At 46.3% G+C, this 23,276-nt stretch overlaps 1 protein-coding gene across 3 annotated transcripts in view; it reads left to right on the top strand.

Annotated features, from left to right (window-relative positions):
• MICU1 (mitochondrial calcium uptake 1) overlaps nt 1-23,276 on the top strand; it is a 221,071-nt gene that overhangs the window by 153,548 nt on the left and 44,247 nt on the right. For all 3 annotated transcript variants that reach the window (XM_075935002.1, XM_075935003.1, XM_075935004.1), the window contains one exon: nt 17,543-17,680. In XM_075935002.1, coding sequence (XP_075791117.1) covers nt 17,543-17,680 — 138 coding nt within the window. The remainder of the gene's footprint in view (nt 1-17,542; nt 17,681-23,276) is intronic.

Below are 23,276 nucleotides of genomic sequence, written 5' to 3'. Positions count from 1 at the left end.
CAAACCGGGCACCACCGGCTCACTAGCTATGCGTGGCCCACCTAAGGCGAAGCAAAGTTGCAGCACTTCAGCTCCGCATCCCTCGACTCTTCCTCATTTGGTGCCTAAAATACCATCGGCACTGAAGCCTTCCCCGGTACCGATGCTGTACACGGCACCGAAAGCGGTCTCCGCACCGTCTCTAAGTGTGGCACCAGAGGCAATCTTGGCACCGATGGCCCTTGCCGCACCGATTGCCGCCTTGGCACCGACCAAACCATCGGCACCAGCACGCGCCCCGGCACCAGCAGATTCCCGGGCACCATATCATTCACTGGCACAGAGTGACTCACCGGCACTGAGCGAACCTTCAGTACAGGAACACATGCTGGCTCTGGAGGATGTTACTCCACAATGTTCACCAGTCCCTCACGACACGACACCACGCCCAGCACCGAGGGTGGAATTGAAAAGTCTACACGACCCTCTACCCCAATCACTTCTTCACCAGAGAAAACTACTGCAGCTACATGTCGAAAATCTCGGAGAATCATTACATCATCTCCTACCCTGGATCGTAGCCAATTCTCGCCGGAACTGCCTTCTCCTTCATTGGCACATTTGGCTCAATCCATGAGGCATTCACGAAGAGTCTGTCGCTCTCCACACATCTCGCCAAGGTGGCGTTACCACCGGTCGCCTCCTCCAGCTCTGCAATCCAGGGAATGATCCTGATCTCCCAGATCTCCATCGGGCTTGGGTCACTCTGGATACTGTGATTCCAATCGACGCCATTATTATAGCAGGTCACCGCACCACTCCTATTACTATAATAGGTTGCCCCAGCATCACCATTACTATAGGCACTATTCTCATTCATCTACCTGCAATACGTCAATATCCAATTCTCCGCATCTGTCTCAAATATCATCCATCAGGGAACATCAGTCCTTACCACCAGCAACCAGACCACCAACTCCATCAGGTATCCCACCTTCTCAGCCATTTGAGTCACAAGTCGTACAACTGCAGCATTCCACACAGAATGAGCCTCAGGATCAGTCCTCCACCGATCAATCCTCTTCATCACCTGACGATGCAGTATTCCAAGGGGACATGTCACCATCGGACGATCTTCGACAATTCCAAGACCTTTTCAGGAAAGTGGCAGAATCACAAAAGGTGCAGATTGTGGCAGTCCAGCAGAAATCCCACCATCTGCTCAGAAATTTACAGCCCTCACATCAGGCCACGGTGGCTCTTTCACTGGATGACGCCATCCTTGAGATTGTGGACGATATATGGCAACTACCAGCCTCTGCACCAGCCATCAACAAAAAAGCAGACAAAAAATATTTTGTCCCGGCAAAAGGGATCGAGTTTCTTTTCTCCCATCCCCAACCACATTCTCTGGTTGCTGATGCAGCCCAACAAAGAACAAAGGGCTCGCAACAAAAACCCAACATGCCGGACAAAGACATGAAGCAGTTAGACCTCTTTGGGTGAAAGATTTACTCATCTGCTACTCTTACGCTCCGTATGCCAAACTATTAGGTATTATTAGCTAACCATAGCTTTGACAACTACTCAAAGCTAGTACCTCTGCTGGACCATCTACCCGAGAGCAAGAGGGAGGTCCTTAAAGCGATAGTCCAATAAGGCTATGCAGCTTCCAGAACAGCTCTCCACATAGCTTTGGACACAGCGGACACTGCAGTGCGTACCACAGCCACATCCGTGGTAATATGCAGGGCATCATTGCTGCACCAGGCAGCAGTTCCCAAAGATCTCCTTTCCAAAGTCCAGGATCTACTCTTCGATAGGCAGAATCTTTTCTCTGACAAAACTGATCAGGTTCTTCATTCCGGTAAAGACTCAAGAACCACACTCAAGACCCTAGGGATGTATACATCTCCTTTCTGTTGTAAGAGGTATACTCCCTATCAGAAGCAAAGACCGTTTACCTTTCAGCCATCCCAATACAGACAGCAGGACCAACAACGCAACCGGCAATGCCAGCAGAGACGAAGACCTCAACCAAAACCATCTGGCCATTTAAATACCAAACAGCAAGTTTGACTCTCCTGTTGAGGGACTGTACACCATTCCGCTCAGCAACCATCCCAATCCTGCGCAGACGTTGTTCCTTCATCACCTGAGACCCTTCCAACATCAATGGTCTCACATCACCACCGACAGATGGGTGCTGCAAATGATTACGCTAGGACATACCATTCCATTCATCACTCTACTCCCTCCCAACCTTCCCACCCCATCCCTTTTCAGGGACCCATCTCACGGGCCTCTGTTACAGTAAGAGGTCAATCGTGTCCTCGCTATTAGGGCAATAGAGGCAGTCCCAAACGAGTACAGGGGCAGGGAGATTTATTCCCGATATTTTCTGACGGAGAAAAAATCAGGGGTGTGGAGGCCGATTCTCAACCTCAGAGGACTAAATTGGTATCTACGGAAGTACCACTTCAGGATGGTTACCCTAGCCACCATCATTCCAGCTCTTCACAGTGGAGATTGGTTCACGTCCCTCGATCTACAGCAGTGGTCTCCAACCTTTTTACACCCAAGATTACTTTTTAAATGACAGACCAAGCCAAGATCTACCGCCCCGCCCCTTCCTTGAAGCCCCGCCCCTTCCTTGAAGCCCCGCCCCTTCCTTGAAGCCCCGCCCCTTCCTTGAAGCCCCGCCCTCTCTATTTTCCTCCTCTCCATCACTTGCTATCCCCAATCCTTATACTGCTGCTTTAAAAAAAAATTCTTCTGTAGGAAGAGGTTTTTCCAACATTTGGCCTGTCTAGACTAGACCAAATGTCAGAAAAAAACCCCTTCTTTTGGAAGCTACCTTATTCCGTGTGGAAAGAGGAATATAGGGGTGACCAAAAGAGCCTGTTTGCTCTTCCACTAAAAAAGCGGAAGAACAAACGCAACCCTGGATGCAGAAGAGTTTTTCTGGGATATCTCCAGAATCCTGAAAAACTCCTGCAGTCTAGCTGGACCCTTGCTGTGTTGAGACAGGATGTGTAGGCTCTGGGGTGGGAATGAGGGATTTAGGTGTGGGAAGGGGTGAGAGGTGCAAGCTCTGGGAGGAAATCTGGATGCAGGAGGAGGTGGAGAAGGGGGCACTGGCTCAGGGAGGAGGCTCCAGGCTGGGCAGTGTTGGGATACTAAGCAAGCCACAGGCTTGCGGATGTGAGGGTACAGGAATTTGGGTTGGGGTATGTGAGGGGCTGAGGGCAGGAGGTTCCAGTGTTTGATAGGCTCAGATCTAGGGTCTGGGGAAGGGGGAATGCAGGAGTGATTGTGGCCAGATGGGGGCTTGGCCCCAATTGGGGGTTTGTTGGCCAGGCTTCATTTTTAAATAAAATACTATGTTAAACACAAAAAGTTTCTGCATTGTCTTTATTTATGAGAAGGGCAGGAAACCTGCCTTGAGTCAGGGGTCACTGACCCATAGAAAAGTCACTTGGGAGCAGGGGACACAGTACTGGGGAGGGGTGCTAGTGGGTTCTGGGGCAGGGAACAGGGTGCCAGTGAGGGCAGGGGAACCAGCCTGGTTCCTAGTTGGTTCCAATAAACAGAGATGATTTGCTCACAAGAAGTCAAACACATCCTTCTGCACAGCAGAAAATTATCCACAAGATCCACTTACCTTCATAAATGGGCATGTTTTTCTGCATGGTGCTCGATGGCATGTTTGGATCCTTACTGTGCTCCCATGCACCGGATTCTGGATTACCTTGTGCACCTCAAAGACACTTCTCTCACTTGTGCTTCCATTAAAGTACACATTGTCGCAATCGCTGCTTTCCGTCACTCTGTGGAGGTATATTCCATTTTCTCTCACCCAATGACGAGGCGCTTCATGAAGGGCATGACTAATCTTTTTCCACATCGCATACAACCAGCGCAACCGGGATCTGGAGCTAGTTCTTAATGCCCTAACGCGCAAGCCCTTTGAGTCACTAGCCACGTGTGATTTGTGCTTGCTTATGATGAAAGTTACCTTTCTAATTGTTATAACCTCTGCAAGAAGAGTTGGTGAATTGGCTGCCTTATTGGCTATACCTTCATACACAGTGTTCTCCGATCAGGGAGTCATCTTACGCCCTCAATCCACTTTCCTCCCGAAAGTGAACTCGCGGTTCCACATTAACAAGCCGATAGTACTTCCCACTTTCTACCCTACACCCATACCTCGGCAGAACAAGCACGTCTACACACCCTTGACGTCAGACAAGCCTTGGCCTTTTACATAGAAAGGACTAGATCCCTCCAAAAGACAAATATGCTTTTAGTGTCTACAGCCGAGCGTTCTATGGGCCACCCATTACCAGCACAGCGCATTTCGTCAATCATAGTGAACTGCATAAAGGAATGCTATGCGCTATATAATAGACCACTGTTACAAAAACCGAGAGCCCATTCAACACGTGCAATCGCTGCATCAACTGCATTCTTGAAAGGCGTACCATTAAAAGACATTTGCAGGGCTGCTACATGGTCTTCAAACTTCACCTTTGCCAGGTAATTATGTCATCCCCATCCTTCACCTTCCAGATGGGGCAGTGGCCGCAGTACGATAGCTCTGAACCCTTTTCCTTTTCAGGCTACTGCTGCAAATTCACCTACAGCGGAGCATCCACAGGACACTGCTCGAAGAAGAAGTTATTCACCCTGTACAGTAACGATGGTTCTTCGAGATGCGTGTCCCATGGGTGCTCCACGATCTGCCCTCCTCCCCTCTTCGGAACTCTCATTTACGTTTTTCAGACCAAGAGGATCAGGAGCAACTGGCAGGAGCCGGACCACACGCACACAAACGGCGTGAAAAGGCATGAGCCACGCTTCGCGCGGTCCGGCAGACTACAGCTGGAAAAGTTCTCCAATTTGCAGCGCCGGGACAAGCCTGACACCTACAGTGGCGCACCAACGGGACACGCATCTTGAAGAACCAGCATTACTGCACAGGATGAGTAACTTCTTCTTCTTCAAACTTTTGCTGGCCACCCCAATCATACAGCTTTTCAGAGCCTGTTCACGCTCTTTTTGTACTATATGCTTCTACCCATTATAGGGTTGCCAAGTGTCCAGTATTGACCTGGACAGTCTGGTATTTTCACCTCCTGTCCAGTAAAAAAAAAAAAATTCAGAAAATACTGGACACCTTAACTCTTGGGATCCTTTTTTTTTCCTCAACAACTTTGATCTCCCCTCTTTATTTTTCCCCCAGTGTTTTGTTGGGGGTTTTTTTTGGGGGGGGAGGGGGTTGGTATTTTTAGTTAAACCATCTGGCAACCCTAATTCATTATGGACTTCCTTATTGCTTCCCCAGTTCCCTCCAGTCTGTGTTTGTCCTTCATCCTCCTTTAATGTCTGCCCTCTTCTCTACTTCATTTCTTTCTTTACTCTGCTATTCCAGGTCTGTGCTACCTTCCCTTAGCAATCCAGCAGTTGCCACAAATATTTTTTTACTAAAGCCGTCAGACCATTTGGTTAATAAACCAATGGCTTCCTTAATACTATTGAATAGTTGATCATGGATTTCAATACAGTAAATCCAGCAGACTAAATCTAAAGTACTCTGGGAAATTATTAAAACACATGGTTTTTAGTAATTCACACTCAAACTGTCTATATAGTTACAAAGAAAACATGGTCAGTACACACATTTATTTGAGAGTGAGGAAAGATGGAATAGCCTTTAGGAACTCCTGGTTCCTACCATACATTGTGATTGCTAATAATTTGGTGCTTTTATAACTGTTAAAACATATTATTTTTTCAAGGGGGGCGGAGGATGATAAGAAAAAAGGTAATCTGCTTTCTCTTTTGTTCATACTAGCTACTCTTCTTTACAAAAGTCCAAATGGATTGCTTTTGTAGAACAGTAAATAGAGCCAGTTCTGCAGCAGTATGCAGATGAATAATGTATTGAAGCCAGTCAAATAAGGCTTTGAGTAAATGCTTCTTTAAAGGGTCATATGTTGCAAGTCAGACTATTACTCTGCAAATTCAGGTAACAACATAAAAATGGTCTGTGACAGATATTTGATTGCTTGTTATATGTATTGTGTGTGTTTGTAGCTCTTTCCCACAAACCCCAAACATTTCACAGTATTAGTAAATTTTCTGGTTTTATGGATGCTTGTTGATTAGTTGAGATCAGGGTTGAGGGACAATTCTCTGAGCTTTACTCTACAAACTAAAAGGCCTAATATAGGTTTCTTTTTCTTTTTCATCCTCAAATGAGTAACACACAACTTTTTAAAGCCATAATTTTCTTGTGAGGTAAGAGGAAATCTTCCTGTAGAATCAAAGGCCCTTTTGAAATGTAAAAGTTGAAATGTTCCTATACATGATTAATAAAATATAAGGAGGTGCCAGTTATAAAACAAAGATGTGTGTTTGTCATTATATTTGATATTCAAAAGTAAAGGAGAACATTAAATTAGTAGGTAATAAATACAAGGTTTGGTAATGCACCTGGACTGTGTCTACATTGGCAAGATTTTGCGCAAAATCTTGCCGCCTGTCTACACTGGCCACGAGTATTTGCGCAAGAACACTGAGTTTGTAATGTACAAAATCAGTGGTTCTTGCACAAATACTCTGATGCTCCCGCTCAGGGATAAGCCCTCTTGTGCAAGTATTTCTTGCGCAAGACAGCAACGTTAATTTCTTGCGCAAGAAAGCCCGATGGCTAAAATGGCCATAGGAGCTTTCTTGCGCAAGAGAGCGTCTACACTGGCATGGATGCTTTTGCACAAAAGCAAATCTTTTGTGCAAAGGCACATGCTAGTATAGACGCTCTCTTGCACAAATACTTTTAACGGAAAAACTTTTCCGTTAAAAGTATTTGCGCAAAATCATGCCAGTGTAGACTCAGCCCTGGAGTTTAAAGAATATGTGAATATCTATCTAGTGAATATACGTGAGCCCTAGGTTTCTTGATATTTGTATCTGTATTTGTATTCTTTTTTAAATTGACGAACAAACATATGTGCATTTTCTTGCACTAGAACTGAGCTGATTTATTTTGTTCTTCACCCCGGGCCAGCATGTGGAAGAGAGATTGAACAGAGGTCACTTCTGTGAAGATGTTATAACCGCTCAGAGAAATTAAAAGCCCTGTAACATTTTTCATAAAAATAAGAAGTAACACTGCTGTTGTGACCATCAAATTCCCTTTCAGTGAAACCAGTTCTGAAAGAACATGAACTCCTGCTGGTGACTTAAAAGCTTTTGTTTTTTCTTAGGAATCACTATACCACCAACCTCTACCTTGTTGTTTTGTAAAGTTTCTGAATAACTTTAACATGAAAGACAACATAGCATTGACTTTATAAAAGACTATATATATGAAGTGCATGAAATGAGAACATTTCAGAGAGGGAGCAGAAAGCTTTTTGTATTCTCGTTTGTTTCTATTTTTACAAATATAGCACACAAGCTTTTTATAGCGTCAGTTATATTTGTACTCTGAAGATGAGAAATCAAGAGTGCAGCTCATTGCCAGCCCTCCCATGAACCAGAATACATTAGTTTTCTCTTGCTTTGAGTGACCATATCACATCAAACCAGTGATCCATGTAGTCCAGTATCCTATGCCTAACAGTAGCCAGTAATAGGTGCTTCAGAATAAGTTATAACAAATCCTATAGGGGAAAACTATGGCATTATCTGCCCACAGAGAAATTTCTTCATAACTTTACAAATCTTGATTTATGTCCCAAAGGATGAGGATTTAGAGTGCTAATGTAAATGTGGAGTCCTTTTTTCTGTATTAACATTTAAAAAGCCACACCAGTCCATGGCGATAAGTTCAGCACTTGTGTTGCAGAAGTATTTCCTTTTCTTTGCTTTAAATTTGGTCACCTTTCAGTTTAACTGAATGGCCCCTTGCTCTTGATTTCATTGCACTGTATAGACAGTGTATTTTCTTTTGTAAATTCCTTCAGAACTTTTTAATATAGCTATCTGATCATAGTGTTATGTTGATCTAAAGTATCCATAGGCGTGCACAGCACATTTCATTAGGGTGTGCACCCAAAGAATGTTTTTAAATGCACTTTGACCCCCCCATTAGCCACACCCCGACCCCTCTTAACCATGCCCCTAGCCCCCATTAACCATGCCCGTGGAGGTAACCCTCTCTGGGTAAGATGGGCACATAACCAAAAGTAAAAAGTGTTATGTGACCCCCAACCCAAGGACTTTTCCCACTATCCTCCTACCAATAGGGATTAGTTTGGCCCCCACCAGCCCTCCCTCCCATGCAACTATCCTGCAATTGCATTAATCCAATGTGTGTGACATCAATGCAGGGGTGGAGGGGCGGGGGGGGAAGTGTTCCCTCTAAGAGTTTCCTCCCATGAGCAGAATGAATTTTGTGTTGTGCACCAGTACCGAATTCATGTGGCTTGTTTGGATGTGCCATTGTGGCACCCAAGTTACAGCCGCTCTCCAAGTTACAAACGAGTGTTGGTCCGTAACTCAAACTGTTCGTAACTTGGATCCCATAGAGTTACATGGCGCCCGCGCTGTTCGTAAGTGCGGATCGCTGTTTGTAACTCAGATCCGCATTTACGATCGCTTCGGTCGTAAGTGGAGGTGGCCGTAAGTTGGGGAGCGGCTGTATTAATAAATATCTACCTTTCCCCTCTGCTGCCATGTCTCCTCCCCTTGCTCCATCAACTCCCCTGGTGCCTGCTGCCCCCAACCCCTCACCCTACTCTGCTGTCCTGACTCTTGCCCTTCTCACTGCTCTCAGCCTTCCTGAGACCTGCTCCTCCTCCAGCAGCCCTTCTCTCTCCCCTGTGCCCACTCCTCCAGTAGCCACACTCTAATCATGTGAGCTACCCCTCCTCATCCCTTCGTCTAACACCTCCCTCGCCCCTCTCCTCTGGTGCTGGTCCCTCCCCTGCAGATGTCTGCCCTTCTGCTTCACCCCCAGAATCCCCTGGCACATACACCTCCCCCTTCCCTCACTTCCCCTGCCCCCTTTGCCCTTTTTTCCCTGATGCCCATCCCTTCACCATCCTCTGCCCCTGTTTCCCTCATGCCCCTGTGCCCTCACACATGACTTGCTCCAACCCCACCTTCCTCATGCCCACCCCTTCTATCAAGCCTTCTCCCAGCACCTCCCTCTCCAATCCCCAATACCCTTACTCTCTCCTCTTCCAGCATCACCCAGTCCCCCCTCCCACTGACACTTCCCCTCCTGCCCTTTTCCTCATTGTCTCCACTTACCCCCTAGCATTTGTGTCTCTACCCTGTAAACTTTGGTGTCTTCCCCTTTCTTCCCCCTCTCTCCTCCTCCTCCGTACAAGCCCCTTCCACCCCTTCCCCTTTCTTCCTCCTCCACCCTCCCCCACCTCAAAAGCCTCTTCCTCTCCCACCCCTTCCTCTTATTCCTCCTCACCCCTTACCTTCAGCTTCTGCCTTACAGCTTGCAGGGCTGGAGTCAGAGCCAGCCCAAGCTGCAGGGCCAGGGAGGGGCACCCCTGGGGCGCCACGTGGTGCTGCTGGGCAGGGCGCGCGTGGTGCTACGGGGCACAGCGCAGTGCTGCAGGGCGGGGCAAGGACACTCCCAGGCGCCACGCTCTACTGCCGGGCAGGGATGTTCCCGGGCACCTCAGGGGCGCCACGCCATGCTGCTGGGCCGCGTGGTGCTGCTGGGCGGGTGGGGCCCAGGGCGCAAAAATGGCTCAGGCTAGCCAGCCTGAGACATATGGGTGTGCCTGGGCACACCTGCCACACCTCTCATGCACATTCCTATGAAAGTATTTGTTTGTTCCACCACACACTTTTGGGACACCTCCATCTCAGACATTACTTAATTTTTATCAATTGAAAAGAGTAAAAGTGAAATCTTAACCCTCTCCCCTCATAGAAATTAATAGTAATCCTCTGACAGCATCAGGGTCAGAACTTCACCCTAGGGTTGGGGTAGGGATCTCAATATCTTTTGCAGTGAAAGCAGATGCAAACAATTTTCAGCTTCCTTTTTCTTCCTTAATTGTTCCCTGGTTGTCCTGTAAGCATCAGTTCTCTGGCAAGATTCCTGCTTCCAATAAACTTAAATAGTTTATCTATTAATTTTCATTGTCATAACTGCTAGTGGAATTATTACAAAGGAGTCCCTTGTGCTCACAGTAGATATATTTGTTTGGGGAACAGAAGTTACTTTGATTCAGGAACTCAGCAAATAACTCTGGAGTTCTTAAAGAGATATTAGTGGAAAGAGGGGTTCTGGGCAGATTGAATTCCTAGTACCATTAGCTGTATCCTCTAACCAGCATTGTGATGTTTTATAGAAAAGCTGAGAGTTATATTCTTAATGAGACTTCTTTAAGATTAGAGAGTTCTGACTCTATTCAACTGTATATGGTAACTTTGTTCACAGAACTTACATTCCTGAGATGGACTCTGGTTGAGACTCCTTGGTCCAGATATAGCTCAAGTTAGTAAACCATATTTATGGGAACCATGTCCTGAATCTCTAAGGCATGATTCCTTTGGCATCTTGCTGTTTGTTTGACAGAAGTTTATTTTTAAGTTAATGTCAGAGGAGAAATTGCTTGTTCTCAGCACTGGCTATATTAGGGTAATATATGTGAGACTGTTCCTTACATTAAAAAAAAATAATACTCCAGTAGTAAGTCTTTACCTCAAACTGTCTGCTCATGTTAAAAGTACAGGTAGACTTGTCTTCACTGGGGCTGTGTCCAGACTCAGGGGTTTTTTCGAAAAAAGTAGCCTTTTTTCGAAAAAACTTCCCCTGCGTCCAGACTCAAGCCACGTTCTTTCTAAATTAATTCGAAAGAACGCGGCTTTTCTTTCGATGGCGGTAAACCTCAATTTACGAGGAAGAACGCCTTCTTTCGAAAGTTCCTCTTTCGAAAGAAGGCGTTCTTCAATGTAAATAGGGCTTCTTCGAAAGAGAGCATCCAGACTCACTGGATGCTTTCTTTCGAAAAAGCAAGCCGCTTTTTCGAAATTTCTCCGTGCAGTCTAGACGCTCTCTTTCGAAAGAGGCTCTTTCGAAAGATGCTTTCGAAAGAGCCTCTTTCGAAAGAAGCCTGCAGTCTAGACATAGCCTGGGAGTTGACCTCATATTACTCACCTGATGTTAAAACAGTATTTTTTTCCTAGTTGAAGGTACTAGCACAGGGTTTTGCTCATATTCAGACCAAGAGATGTATCTTGTATTTAGCCAGATGCTGGTATCCCCCTGGAAAAATTTCCCTTAGTGCCAAATTCTATTGAGAATAAAGGTGGAGTGTGCAGTGAATGTAATTTCTCGTGGGTAAATACTGTGGTCCTGCTGGAGTGGAGAATCTAAGGTGCCCTTGGCACACTGAGAAGGGAAGGAAGAAACTGAGAGGAGCTAGTTGAGGCTCCCTAATGCAGGGCTGCCTGGCTTGGATACAAATTAGGGCTGCACTGGAACAGAGGTTCTTTGCATCACTGTTGGGCATGGTGTAGATCTACTCAAACATGCTTCCTGGCTTAGTCTCATTCCCAAACTTCAAGGGAGACTAGAGGAGTAGGCAACATATACAGACAAAGGAATTTTCTCACAGACAGAGGAATTTTTCCACTAATTATTTCCTACCAGTTCTGTGCATTAAGAGCACAATGGACTGAGCAAACTGGAGAATTTGGCTATCTTTATGTTTTGCTAAGGAGCACTCAAACGCTACTAGGGATGTGAATGGTTAATTTTAATGGGTGAGGCTTACCGGTTTCCATTAACTGGGCGGGGCTGGAGCAACTTGCCTACTCCTGCTCCGTGATACCCCTCACCCCCATTCACTCCCATTTAATCATTTAACCGGTTAAACATAAAATTTAACTGGTTAAGTAATAAAACCTGATTTTATATCCCTAGATGCTACAGTTGGTAAGGGTGCCTTCTAAGTGTTCAATGAAAAAATATTTTAAAATATACGTTCAGATTTTTAGCAATCTGTAATGTCCTATTGTAACATCATTATGTCATTGGAAAACAATGACAAACACGTAATGCATTCTGATCGAGTATGAAAAGTGACAACTTGGGAAGCCTGTTGCTTAGTGACAATCTCATGGGTATCAAATTTTGTTTGTTCACCCTGCGTTGTATTTGTTTTCTCTTAGCTACTATTGATCAGTGTGGTATTGAAGTCAGCTGCTATCTTGATAGCCCTCTGCTTTTGTCTAATGGTAGCATTACTGGAGTTCTTTCTTTTTCGCTACCTTTTATTTTGACAACAATGAAGATAAATTAAACCCACCTGGAGATGGGGGAGCACGTGAAGTTTTTGCCCTGCCTCTTCTCCCCTTTCCACCCTCCCGGGAGAACTACCAGATGTTCTGAACAGCTGGTGGCATTCCCTCTAGGCACCTGCACTCTCCCCACCCCCAGATCTATCAGGGCCAGGAGGGTGGGGGAGTGCATGAAGTCTCTCATTCCCTGCTCCCACCCTGCAAGGGGAACATGGCACTTAAAGTCAACTGCCAGCTCTTCAGCTGGTGGTTCACTCTGTGTTGCGCACCCCTCGTGGGAGAAGAGACTTCACACACCCCTCCATCCCCAGGCCTGATTGGCAGGGGAGCAGCAGGGTATTCGCAGGTCACATCAACCCACTTGGCGGGTGGGATCTGGCCCACAGAGGCTCTCTTGCCCATCCTGACCTAGAAATTCAGTGTGTGTGGGTTTCAGTCATGAAGAAGAATCATGAAAATGCACTGTTCTTGATGGCTAAACAGTTTTTTGTACTTAATGTCAGAGAATGGATCTCAAGAGTGAGCTGGAATTTACACTGTTAAGGTATAGTTAAAAAGAAGAGGTGGCTGAAATGCATCACAATCAAAGCAAAATGTTTTACTGCATTAACTTTGAACTTTAAATGCCATTTAATTTTATTTAAAAAACGTAAGTCCATATTTACTTAGGGATGTAAGCGACAGTTGACTACCCAATAAGCATATGCTTTTGGGGTATTCGAGTAAAAACTCGACTAGTTGCTTCCCTCTTCCCCCTTGCTGCCTCTGTCAGAGAGGGGCAGCAAGAGCCAATACTGGGTGGAGCCAGCTTAAAAGCTGGTTCCCCCAAACCGTCTCTGCAAGGAGGCAGAGGCCTAGCGGAGGGGACCGGGTGTGAGCCGAGAATCAGCTATTCCGGCTTGCAGCTGGTTCCAGACACTGCACCTCTGCTTTTTAAATTGAGACAAATGATACCTTAGATTTAAGCCTTCTAGATAGTTTATATCTGCGATCAACTGGTCAATTTTTGGGGCACGACCAGTCAATTGCGAGGTGTTCCAGACCTCCTCTATTTTTCCCCCATCCCCAAGAAGGAGCCCGTGCTAGCACTACCTTCTGGGAAAATGGAGGTAACACCAGCTTCCTGCGGGGGTAGAAATGGGGGGTGTTTACAGCTGCACGCCAGATGCGGAATCTCACCAAGCATGTGTGCTGCTCCTCCCCTCCCCAAAACAGCCAGCGTACTTCCAAAAAGCTGGATCTGGTGCACAGCTGGGGACTTCCTTCCCCGTGCTGCCTGCCTTCCTTCCTTCCTGTGCTGGGAGGTGGGGGGAGGAGAAGTCCCTGGCTACACACCAGCTCTAATTTCTCTGGAAGTGCTCCGGCTATTTTGGGGAGGGGAGGAGCAGCACACATGCTTCCTGAGAAGTCTGAGCTGGTGTGCAGCCACGGGACACCCCACCATGCAGGAAGGTAGGCAGGCAGCTTGGGGAAGGAAGTCCCCGGCTGTGCGCCAGATACGGCTTCTTAGGAAGCATGCTGGCTGTTTTGGGGAGGGGAGGGAGGAGCAGCATGCACTGCGGGATCCCCGGGTACTGGTCAAGCTGTCCCTGTTCCCACTCCCTGGCCAAACTCCCCAACAGCACCCTGGCCCCTGCTCAGACTCCCACGAAGTACTTTGCCCTGGCCCCCACAAGCAACTTACTCCCTGCCCAGGGCCCCACCAGCACCCTGCCCCTGGCCAGACTCCCAACAGCATCTTGCTCTTGCCCTGGCCCCCACTAGCAGCCTTCCCCCTGCCCAAAGCCCCACCAGCACCTTGCTCTTGCCCTGGCCCCCACCAGCAGCCTTCCCTCTGCCCAAAGCCCCACCAGCACCCTGCCCCCTCCCTCCTGGCCAGACACCTACCCCCAACTTGCTCCTGTACCCTGTTTTCCAACCAGATTCTGCACCCCATTCCCTATCGCACTCACTGGCAGCCCTGTCCTGCACACTGGCTCCCTCATTTTTGGCCCCACCTCAGAGTGTGCAGAGGCCCACAAATTCCACTAACCCTGGAACCCCAGAAGAGTTAATCTGGCCTGAACCTCAATCCTACCTACCCTCCCCCCCATGGGGCTGGAGTGCCAGAGGAATGAGGTGTCTCAGTTGGTACCACATCAGTGAGGCTTGGGGGGGTTTGGAGGGGTTGTTTTTTTGCATCTGACTTGTGTGGTCCCTGACTGATTTTTCTGAGGGTCAGTGACCTTTGACCCCAAACAGATTCCCTGCGCCTCTCATAAATAAAGACAATGCTGAAACATTGTGGCTACGTCTAGACTGGCGCGATTTTCCGCAAATGCTTTTAACGGAAAAACTTGCCAGTCTAGATGCAGCCTGTATGTTTGACATAATATTGTATTTAAAAATGAAGCTGGCCAACAAGCTCCCAATTGGGGCCAAGCCCCCATCTGCTCACAGTATCATAACACTCCTGCACCCCCTTTTAGACCCCAACCCTGAGCCCATCATACACCTGAACCCCCTGTCCTGAGCTTCTCACACCCCCAAATCCTGCCCCCTCACACCCCCGGTCTTCTGCCACAACACTCCTGCACCATCCACACACCACAAATCTGTGTCCTGAACCCATCATACTCCCAACCTCCCTGCCCTGAGCCCCTCATCTACCACAACCCAAACTCCTCCACCCTCACATCCACAAGTCTGTGGCTTGCTTAGCATCCCAACCCTCCACCTGACCCGAACACACTCCAGCCTGGAGCTCCCTCTCCGAGCCAGCATCCCCTTCTCCACCTTGTCCTGCACCCAAATTCCCTCCCAGAGCTTGCACACCTCACCCCTTCCCACACCCAAATCCCTCATTCCCACCTCAGAGCCCGCACTTCCTGTCTCAACCCAGTGAGAGTGAGTAAGGGCTGGGGACAGCTAATGATGGAGAGGAGGTAAACAGAGAGGCCAGGGACTCAAGGAAGGGGCGGGGTCTTGGGGAAGGGAAGGGTAGATCTTGGCTTGCCTTGACATTTAGAAAGTGATCTTGGGTGTAAAAAGGTTGGAGACTACTGGTTTATATTGTCAAATAAAAGGCCCAGACTAATGCATTTCAGGCATTAGAAAAACTGGGGAAATATGGATCAATCCTTTAATTCGCATATAACCAATGTGTGTGGGTGGGAGTGCATTTCTCTATAATTATTAGCTATGTTAAATTAAATTTAATCAGCTAATCGAGTAGTCAATGGAATTTCTATCAACTACTCAATTAGTCAATACAGAGGGAAACTGCAGAGCCACAGCAGGGTTAACTCCTGGCCCAGGTGCTAACCCTGCTGCAGCTCTGCTTTTAAAATGTATTAAGAGCCACCAATGTCTGGGACCGGGTGCAAGCCAGGAATCAGCTGATAATTATAGAGAAACGCACTCCCACCCACACCTTTTGGATATATGCAAATTAAAGGATTGATCCATATTTCCCCAGTTTCTTTAATGCCTGAAATGCAGCATGTGATTTGACTATATAAACTGTCTAGAAGGCTTAAATCTAAGGTATAATTTGTAGCTTTTACCTTCCCTGGGCTGTGTCTACACTGGCCGCCTATTACGAAATAGGCATGCTAATGTAGAACTTGGGAAGAGGCAAATGCGCGGGGGATTTAAATATCTGCCGCGGCATTTGCATTTTCATGGCCGCCGCTTTTTTCCGGCTTGGAGATAAGCCAGAGAAAAGCGTCCAGACTGGCGCGATCCTCCGGAATAAAGCCCTATTCCGGAGGAGCTCTTATTGCAAGTAGGAATAAGAGCTCCTCCGGAATAGGGCTTTATTCCGGAGGATCGCGCCAGTCTGGACGCTTTTCTCCGGCTTATCTCCAAGCCGGAAAAAAGCGGCGGCCATGAAAATGCAAATGCCGCGGGGGATATTTAAATCCCCCCCGCATTTGCCTCTTCCCAAGTTCTACATTAGCATGCCTATTTCGTAATAGGTGGCCAGTGTAGACGTAGCCCTGTTGTTTAAGAGTAAGACCCCCCCCGCCCCCAAAGAAATGTACTCTGCTGTCTGTGGCAAATGGTGGTTGTATAGGCATCAGAGGTTTCTAATTTCCTGGCAAGAGGAAGTGTTATAGCTGGTAGCAGCAGAAGAGAAGAAGAAATGGTATTCATGGTCTTAGTGATCATATTTAGGTAACTCCAGTGCTCTGAAAGATTTTTCATTTTGTTTTTTGAATTGATTTAGTCTCTAATTTCAAAGTAATTGGCCTCTTAGACATTTAGGAGTAAATAAGAGGCTATTCAATGAAAAAAAAACTTTTTTTGGCCTTCTGGAAGACTTGTTAAGGGAGGTTGTGGTGGGAACTGTCCCCTGACAATCTCTGTAAGTTTGTCAGAGGCTAGAGTCATGGTGTCCAACACGGTAGCCACTAACCACATGTGGCTGTTTGGCCAGTTGAGTGTGGCTAGTTCATTATAGCAGTAACCACTATAGTGGCTACTGCTTCAGAACTGGTTGGACACCATGGGGCTACAGAGTAGCAGTTGTCAAATGATAGAATACTAGAGCTGGAAGGGACCCGACCTCATGACATCAAGTTTAGTCGACAGAAGAGCTTATCGAAACTTGGCAGTGTTCAGGGGAAGTTAAGAGCAAGGGAAAAGGAGCCTTCTCTCACTGGCAATCTCTACACAGAGGTTGGGGATTTTCCCTTCCTGATATACTGACCACCAACCCTCTTGCCAGCCATATTTTCCCCCTGCTGTGTGTATTTTTTAAAGTAGTGCTTACTATGTTTTATTTAAAAATCTGTGCAGGACTGGGCCCTGGGAAGGGGTTACTGACAGTGCCTTGTTCAGTTCATGATACAGTCAAACTTCTCTAGCCTGGAATGTATGACACATAGTTTCTAGTACTGGCAGACTATCAAGTTTTATATGATTTCTGAACTGTCTTAAGTGAAAATCTAAATTACTTTTATTTAGAAATGTGCATTCTGGGCTGTAATCAATGTTTGTTCAGGACCAACCCCATAAATACCATCTCCCTGTATAATGGAACAAGTTGATCATGGTAAAGGAAATTATAAATAGTTGTGCAAGTACTGGGGATAGTAAAATAAATAAATAAATGCTGACATTGATGAAGAGGGAGTGATGAGCGCAGTTAGAGCTGTTTCTAGAAGTACTGTCAACCACACTTACCTCAGCGTTACAGTAAATGTTGTGCACATCCTGAATAAAATATCAGCTTCCTATTAGAGCAGAATTGCTTTAATGTCAGTGTTTTATTTTAATCTTCTTTCTCTTCCAGTTTGAACGGCATGACCCTGCGAATGGGCGGATCACTGAGCGTCAGTTCGGTGGCATGCTGCTGGCATATAGTGGAGTGCAGTCAAAGAAACTCACACTCATGCTTAAGCAACTCAGGAAACATTTTCAGGATGGAGAGGTTAGTGGCTTTCATGCAGACCAAAAAGATATGACTTTCTGATGGGTGCTTCCATAGTGCTTTGCACTGTGAAATGAAACCTCTAATGTGAATAAACTTATCGAACAAATAATTTCATTGCTCACATATATTGCCATTGATTTTTACTTGTCAAAATGTATCTTAGTAGTTCAATAATTCTTGATATCAAAATACAGCACAGGCTGGAGTCAAACAAAATACTTTGCTGTGAAAAATTATAGATCAAAGCTGTGGGCTGGCACAGACTGGGCTTACCCTAAAATTAATATGCTCTGACTCCTGAAGAAAAGCACCTGACTCTCTAAAATCTATTCAGGCCCCAGGAGCCACATTGACTTCAGATGATCAACCAATCACCAGTAGTAAGGAGTCAAAAATGCATAAGTCTAGTGATCAGTGTCTGTTTGTGTGTATAATGACAGATGGCTTTACACATTTTAAAATGAGTGCCTTCCAAATGTGGGTGTAGAAAGACTTAACATTAATTTTTGAAATCACACTTTCTGAAGAAAGCCCCCACATGTTTAGCCTGAACAAACACTAAAGACTGATGTCCAACAGTTGACTTGACCTTGGATTAATTGCACAGTATGATTGGGTAGTTAATCATTTTATTATGAACTTATAAGAAAAATGTATTATGGGAATTAGATGCAAAATTTGGAGGGGAAAAGTTTGTAGTCCTTGCAGTAAATTCAGGAGACCTTAGAATAAAACACTTAACCTCAAAGGATATCTTTTACATGTTAATGAAGGTGTGGGTTGCTAAATCACTATAGGATTAGAATTTTGTGTCTGCTTCTATAGAGATTGATAGTGCTCCTTTTTTATTACTTATTTTTTAATATAGCAGTTAACCAAAATGAGAACTGAGACCTTTGCTTTTGTGGCTAATTGGCCTGAATGTTGTAGAACCACTTCCTCTTAGCAGCAGTGCTGTCTTATATTTCTTAATCTTGTTAGTCCATTTTGTGATGGAAAATATATTAACAAATATTGGACCAGATTCTGACCAACCTTAGCATCCCTTTAGGCTGCTTCTTAAAGCTGTGTCTGCCGCACCCAGCATACAGGATGTTAAAAGAAATAGGGCATTTCAAGGAGCCGAAACACAGTTTATTCAAGCAGTTCTTTCTGGCGTAATGGGCCTTAAGTGGCATTAAAAGCTAATTAAAACTAAAGCAGCCGCTAGGTTGCTCTAAGTTGCTTTAGGGACTGGTTTGGTCCCTGTTCTGTCAAAGCTAACAATTTATGCTGTTATGTTTTCCATTGTTAGTGTCAACTTCTTTCACAATACCCAGAACATAACAGATGTAGAAGCAACTTGATTATTACCATATATCAGGGTTAATTAGCCACTGTGCTTTCCTTGAAATTGTAAATTAACCAAAGGTTAAAAAATAAACAGAAATCTCCTTACTGAGTCAAAAAAATCAAAATTCAGATTGTCAGAGAGCACATCATTCGCCTCCATACTGGCACCTCATCCAGCTCATTCGGGGGTTTAGCTCAAGGCTGACAACCCAATTCACAGTCTGCACACTGTCACTCCTCTGCAGTCCAACTGTAACCCCTCTCACAGTGTCAGAAACCACAGCGTCCTCTTTGTGGCTTGGCCATCTAGCCATGTCACAATGTTCCCCTTTTCTGGGGGAGGTTAGCTCCAGCCACTTTCCCAGTGTGGCAACTCCAGTCAGTTGTTGTTCCACTTCCCCAGTGGCAAGTGAAGGTGGGGAACTCAGGCCTGCCTACTAATCCAAGTTCCAGCCCAAGGATTCTCCAAAAAGCAGTCACTTACTAGATTCTTTTACCATTACTATCAGTGCATTTCCCTGAGCTATTTCCCTGTAGCCACAACACCCTACTCAATCTCAGCAGCCCATCAGGAGCTAAGGATGTTAAATTGCGGTTATTTGGTTAATCATGTAGTCGATAAGGACTGCTCTGTAGAGCCACAACGAGGGTAGCTCTAGGAGCTGGTTCGAGCCAGGACTGAGCAGCACCGGCTCTGGGAGCCGTCCACACTGCAGTTCTGCATTTTAAATGTCCGGCTCTTACTACATTTAAAATGCAGAAGCGCAGCATCCCAGACCAGCACAAGTTGGGACTGCTCACCTTTGTCTGCAGCCAACACTGTCCACCGCGAACAGGGGCTCCTGTGGGCTGCTTTTAAACTGGCTCCACCCACCACCAGTTCTTGTGTCCCCCTCCGAGGCAGCAAGGGGGTGGGAGGAAGCAAGTAGTCGATACTCCAGTCGACTACCCAATAAGCTTATGCTATTGGGAGCGCCTTCTCTTCTCACAAGGCTCCTGTTTGCACTGCTCTGTCCAACTATGGGGTTATAGCCTACTTCAAAGAGTCCTCCCTCCTCAAGCTCCAGGACCCTGCTCTGCCCAGAGGCTCTTTTTCTGTGGATTTCACAGGTCCTGATTGGTTGCTCATAACAGCCCCTCTCTTTTTGGATACTTTTCATGTAGCCTCTCCTTCCTAGCCAATATAGGACACATTTTCTATCACACATGTATTTTAGAACTGCACTGGTAGAGGCCAGGGAGGCCTGAAATATGTTCATGTCAGCCACATGCTCCAATGATTTTGCAAAGATGATACTTCCCTGAGCTCCTAAGTGGGGTCCTGCTCATGCCACGTACAAAACTTCTTGTGAAACTTCACTCTTTTCTCAGCACACAGTATTTAACAGTTCACAGAAATTGAGTTCCGTGAGCGTAACATGTAGAACATTGCATATACCAGTTCCACTGGTAAAATGCAGGCTTCAGTAAAGTTACAAGCTAAATCCTGGCATTGGTTTTAGAATTGTATAAGCTGTGACATACCTAGACCATCTGGCTGCTGTAGTCTGATCAAAGGTAGTTATCCTGGCCTCTGGGTGAATAGTTTTCTGATCCCTGAGTAACCAGGGCAAGGGCTGGTGCAGTGCAACCAGGAATATCCTGGAGCCAATTAAGAGCTTGTAAGAAGCAAGAGAGAGATAGGTTAATCTGAAAACCTGCAGCCCAATAAGGATTTGCTTGGACTAGATAAAAAGGCTTCCCTTCAGGGAGGGCTGGAAGGTAAGGACTAGGAGTGAAGAGGTACGCTGTAGAAGAGCAGAAAGGACATGGTCAGTGCCAGGAAGAAGGTACTGAGAGGTTGTATGGGGAAGTGGCTTAGGGAAGGACCTGCAGCTCTGGTGGGGGAGGAAACACCACCTGTTGCTGCTGCCATTAGACTCCCTGGGCCAGAATATGGAGTAGAGGGTGGGCCCGGGTCCCCCCAACCCTCCCTGCACCACTACAGAGACTACCCCTGAAAGGGGAGGTTGGGACTACAGAGGGGCCTCACACCCATTTGACTGGCCTATGAAGAAGGTGGCTCAGTTGTCTTTGACCCCTGGTCTATAATAAGAGTAAGAGACCATGTTGGGGGATCACAGAGAGCCTCTGAAGCATATGCTAACCACCAGGACCCCTAAAGCAAAGCTGGTGCTCTGCCACAAAGCACTCACTCTCCCCCTCCCCCCCCAAACAAATTAATGAAAACTAGGAAAATTTATCTTTAAAGCACAAATAGAATATGTAGTTACAAGTAAACCCTAAAAGCTTAAGAAATTCTCCATGTAGAGTTGAATGACACACTAAGCCCTGTCTACAGTAGTAGTGGCAGTAGTGCAGTGGGAGAAGACTACTCAAAATATGCCAGTGTAGATGTAGACTTAAAGAGCAAGTTATTGGCATTCATTTAAAGAGATCTTTAAATTGTATTGGGAGAGTCTCTAGCCTTCAGATAGAATGTTAGTAGGGATACGAGGACAGAATCCTTTTGGAATTGTACATTATAGTAACACTGCTTTTAAAAGTCTGTCTGTCTATCTTAGAGACTCGTGCTTCTGTGTGTATGTGTCTGTTTGCGAGTCTGCTTGTTCAGGAACTCCTCCTAAACAGTAAAAGCTAGAACCACCAAATTTGGTATTCACCTTCTTTGTATCCTAACTTAAGCAAGGTCAGGGTTTGCTTGTGCCGGGACAATTGGAAGTGGCGGGAAATGGACAGTTTTCCATAACATGGAAAGGGAGGGGATGTTTGGAGGGAAATGATACTGAGAGTGTCCACTGGGGGCAGTGAGTCTGCAGGGGAGAGCTATCCTGCAGTGTCCACTGGAGCCAGCCATACCACCAAGGGAGTGGCGAGTAGGGCTGGGGCTCTGCCATCTTGCCTGCCAGCACATTAGGTAAGTAGCCTCTCTGCCCCAAATCCTTTTCCCTCCTTTCTCGCCCTTGGCCACAGTGCCCATGGTGGGGGAGGGGAGGTGGGGGAGGAAGAGAAAAGGTAGGTAGGTGTGTGTGTGTGTGTGTGTGTGTGTGTGTGTGTGTGTGTGTGTGTGTGTGTGAGAGAGAGAGGCAGACACACACACATACACATGGACTAAATAGAAGGAGCATCTAGTTGTAGCTCACATAGTCCTGGTGTATGTAACCAGTCGGACATGACCCCCTCTCCCTCCTTTTCACTGGTGTCTAGAATCCCAAGCATTGTTACAGGCTGGGGACTGAATGGCTAAGTAGCAGTTCAGCAGAAAAGGACCTGGGGATTACAGTGGATGAGAAGCTGGATGTGAGTCAACAGTGTGCACTTGTAGCCAAGAAGGCTAATGGCATATTCGGTTGCATTAGGAGGAGCATTGCCAGCAGATCCAGAAAAGTGATTATTCCCCTTTATTCGGCTCTGGTGAGGCAACATCTGGACAATTGTGTACAGTTCTGAGCCCCCCACTATAGAAAGGATGTAGACACATTGGAAAGGGTCCAGCAGAGGGCAACCAAAATGATTAGGGGGCTGGAGCACATGACCTATGAGGAGAGACTGAGGGAGTTGGGTCTGTTTAGTCTGCAGAAGAGAAGAGTGAGGGGGGATTTGATAGCAGCCTTCAACTTCCTGAAGGGAGGTTCCAAAGAGGATGGAGAAAAGCTGTTCACAGTAGTGACGGATGGCAGAACAAGGAGCAATGGTCTCAAGTTACAGTGGGGGAGGTCTAGGTTGGATATTAGGAAAAACTATTTCACTAGGAGGGTAGTGAAGTACTGGAATGGGTTACCTATGGAGGTGGTGGAATCTCCGTCCTTAGAGGTTTTTAAGTCTCGGCTTGACAAAGCCCTGGCTGGGTTGATTTAGTTGGGATTAGTCCTGCCTTGGACAGGGGGCTGGACTTGATGACCTCCTGAGGTCTCTTCCAGCTCTGTGATTCTATGATTTTATGACCAGACATACTCCTCTGCTGTTCTCTTCTTCCCTGACCTTGGCTTTCTTAGTTCTAAATTGTTACGCTTTTTATCGTGCCTTTGGTATGTTATCTGTACCCAACGCCATGAGGCCCCATTTTGCTTAGAAACTATATTGCTTATGAATATGTATGTTACCTGTGGAATGTGTGTGAGGTGTTAATAAGAAATACCCAACCAAAAAGGCAGTTTAGGATCCATGATCTTTTAAGGCAGACACCCTGCAAGCAGATAAATTGCCATTCACACTGCGGGCATTTCTGCTTTTGAAGTGTACAAGAGCCCTCCAGAAGTAC

The sequence above is a fragment of the Pelodiscus sinensis genome, chromosome 8 (assembly GCF_049634645.1).
Source record: "Pelodiscus sinensis isolate JC-2024 chromosome 8, ASM4963464v1, whole genome shotgun sequence".
Lineage (NCBI taxonomy): Eukaryota > Metazoa > Chordata > Testudines > Trionychidae > Pelodiscus > Pelodiscus sinensis.
The sequence above is the reverse complement of the archived record's forward strand: the minus strand, read 5'-3'. Positions and strand labels throughout refer to the sequence as shown.